Source organism: Microtus ochrogaster, linkage group LG1 (assembly GCF_000317375.1).
Source record: "Microtus ochrogaster isolate Prairie Vole_2 linkage group LG1, MicOch1.0, whole genome shotgun sequence".
Classification (NCBI taxonomy): domain Eukaryota; kingdom Metazoa; phylum Chordata; class Mammalia; order Rodentia; family Cricetidae; genus Microtus; species Microtus ochrogaster.
In genome coordinates, this window is record NC_022027.1 from 57,491,639 (window position 1) to 57,493,908 (window position 2,270).

The 2,270-nt window shown below is 39.0% G+C and overlaps 1 protein-coding gene across 1 annotated transcript in view; it reads left to right on the plus strand.

Moving 5' to 3' along the window:
• The window catches only part of Ccdc18 (coiled-coil domain containing 18), a 113,988-nt gene that overhangs the window by 8,166 nt on the left and 103,552 nt on the right, over positions 1-2,270 (plus strand). Inside the window, exon 4 of the mRNA XM_026785039.1 lies at positions 1,818-1,924. Within this exon, the coding sequence (XP_026640840.1) occupies positions 1,818-1,924 (107 nt within the window). The remainder of the gene's footprint in view (positions 1-1,817; positions 1,925-2,270) is intronic.

The following is a 2,270-nucleotide window of genomic DNA, read 5'->3' on the forward strand; positions in this document are numbered from 1 at the left end:
ATTTGCAGAGATCCACCTGCCTCTGCCTCCGGAGTACTGGGACTAAAGGTACCACCACATCTGGCTCATTTTTCATATTTAAGAGAAAAATAAATCAAACTTAATTGTAAGTTGTCCATGTGTTGGCAAAGTCTGTTCATTTATGAATGGTAGTTTATAGAAGTGGTCATTTTCTAAGAGGGTATTCACCAACCCCAGAGGAGGACTAGGATGTAATGGGCTTCATTTGGAGCTAATATCTTCAGTAAGGGATGTTTGGATCTGGGCATGGTGGTGCATCACTTCCGGGGCAGAGGCAGTAGCAGGCAGTGTTGGCGTATGCCTTTTATTCCAGCACTCGGGAGGCAGAGACGGGGGTATTTCTGTGAGTTTGAGGCCAGACTGGTCTACGTAAGGAGTTCCAGGATAGCTAGAGCTGTATAGAAAAGCCCTGTCTCAAAACAAAAACTGGAACAAAAACCACAAAAATCTTTGGCTTTTGCTTGAGGGATAGCGCCAACTGAGATGAGAGTAGAAACTTGTGAGCGATGGCTTTATATGGGTTTCGTTCTTTATGTCTCTACCTCGTCTCCGAGGCCTCTGTGCTCAGAGTCTTCATCAGCTGTCACCTTCGCTCTGCTGTCGGTGTTGTGAGAGTGGGGGAAGCGCTGTGTAGCTCATTTGTAGTCTCTGGACTGACTTCTCTTTTCTAGTCAGGATGTCTTCCTGTCCCTACTTCATGTCCTAAGTTTACTTTTCAAGTAAAAGCAGTTTTCATTGATTTTTTGATTATTGACTAATTCAAGAAAATCAATTAGGGCTGGCGAGATGGGTCAGTGGTTAAGAACATGGCCTACTCTTCCAAAGGTCCTGAGTTCAATTCCCAGCAACCACATGGTGGCTCACAACCACATGTAATGAGGTCTGGTGCCCTCTTCTGGCCTGTAGACATACACACAGACAGAATATTGTATACATAATAAATAAATATTAAAAAAAAAAAGAAAATCAATTATTGCTGGCAGTTGTAGTGTTTTTAATCGCAATACTTGGGAGGCAGAGGCACACGGATCTGTGTGATCTCGAGTCAGCCTAGACTTGATATGATTCCAGGACAGGCATGACTGTTTCACAAAGAAACCCTGTCTCAAAAACACAAAACAAAAAAAGACAAAAAGACTATTCTTCACTATTATATTTATATTGTGTATTCCTTTTTTGCTTCAGTAGTTTTACTGAATCTTTCTGGCTGTAGGGCTAGATAATTTTCTGGATTATCTAGGTTTTCTCTATTAAGCATGATTACTGAAATCAATATTTTTGTTTTGTTTTGTTTTTTTGAGACGGTGCCCTGTCTGTCCTGAAACTTACCCGGTAGTCCATTCTGACCTCAAAATCACTGTGATCTGCCTGCCTATGCCTTCCAAATGCTGGGGTTAAAGGCATGTACCACCACTGCCCTGTATCTAAAATTAGTTTTTAAGTCATAAAAAATTCAATATATATTTCTTATCTATTTTTTTCACTTTGATCTCACACACACACACACACACACACACACACACACCTTCTAACTTATGTGAAATTAATCTTTGTAGATGGTGTCAGGAGTTTATACTGAGGTATTTGAGTACAGTGGCAGGCCATGTACTGAGTTGGTCTTCTGATGGTGATGTGTACATATGAACGCTCATGAAAGGAATAGGTGAGGTTGGCTTTAGGTTTGGCAGTGACTGGAGAGTCCTATTTTACTTTCTCATGTGACAAAGAAAGGCTAGAATCCAAATAGATTGATTTTTTTCCTGAAACTTAGTACCATAAAAGTTTTTATCTTTTAGATGTCTTTGCTTGAGTCTGCGCAAGAACAGGCAGCCAACATCCCAATCTTAGAAGAACAGATTATAAATTTGGAAGCAGAAGTTTCAGCTCAAGATAAAGTTTTAAGGTAAATACACTTGTGTAGCTTTATTTAGTATTTCTCTGTGTTGTATCTTATTAAGTATTGTCCCTTACCCCCATTCCAATGAATCTTCAGTGACCTAATAAAGTCTTAACTCAGCATTAAATTCCTTTCAGTCAATTATATCTACTCATAGCTGTAGTTTGCATTCAGAGTACAGGAATTAAAGATGGATTATTTTAAGATGAGGTGCTTATTTGCATAATTTTATTTAACATAGCATGAATTCAAATTGTTCTTAATAATAAAAACCCAGAGTCAGATTTAGGGGTTAATACTGAAAGATCAGAGAAGCAGAGCGGCAGACACCAGAGAGTTCTTTTTTTTTTTT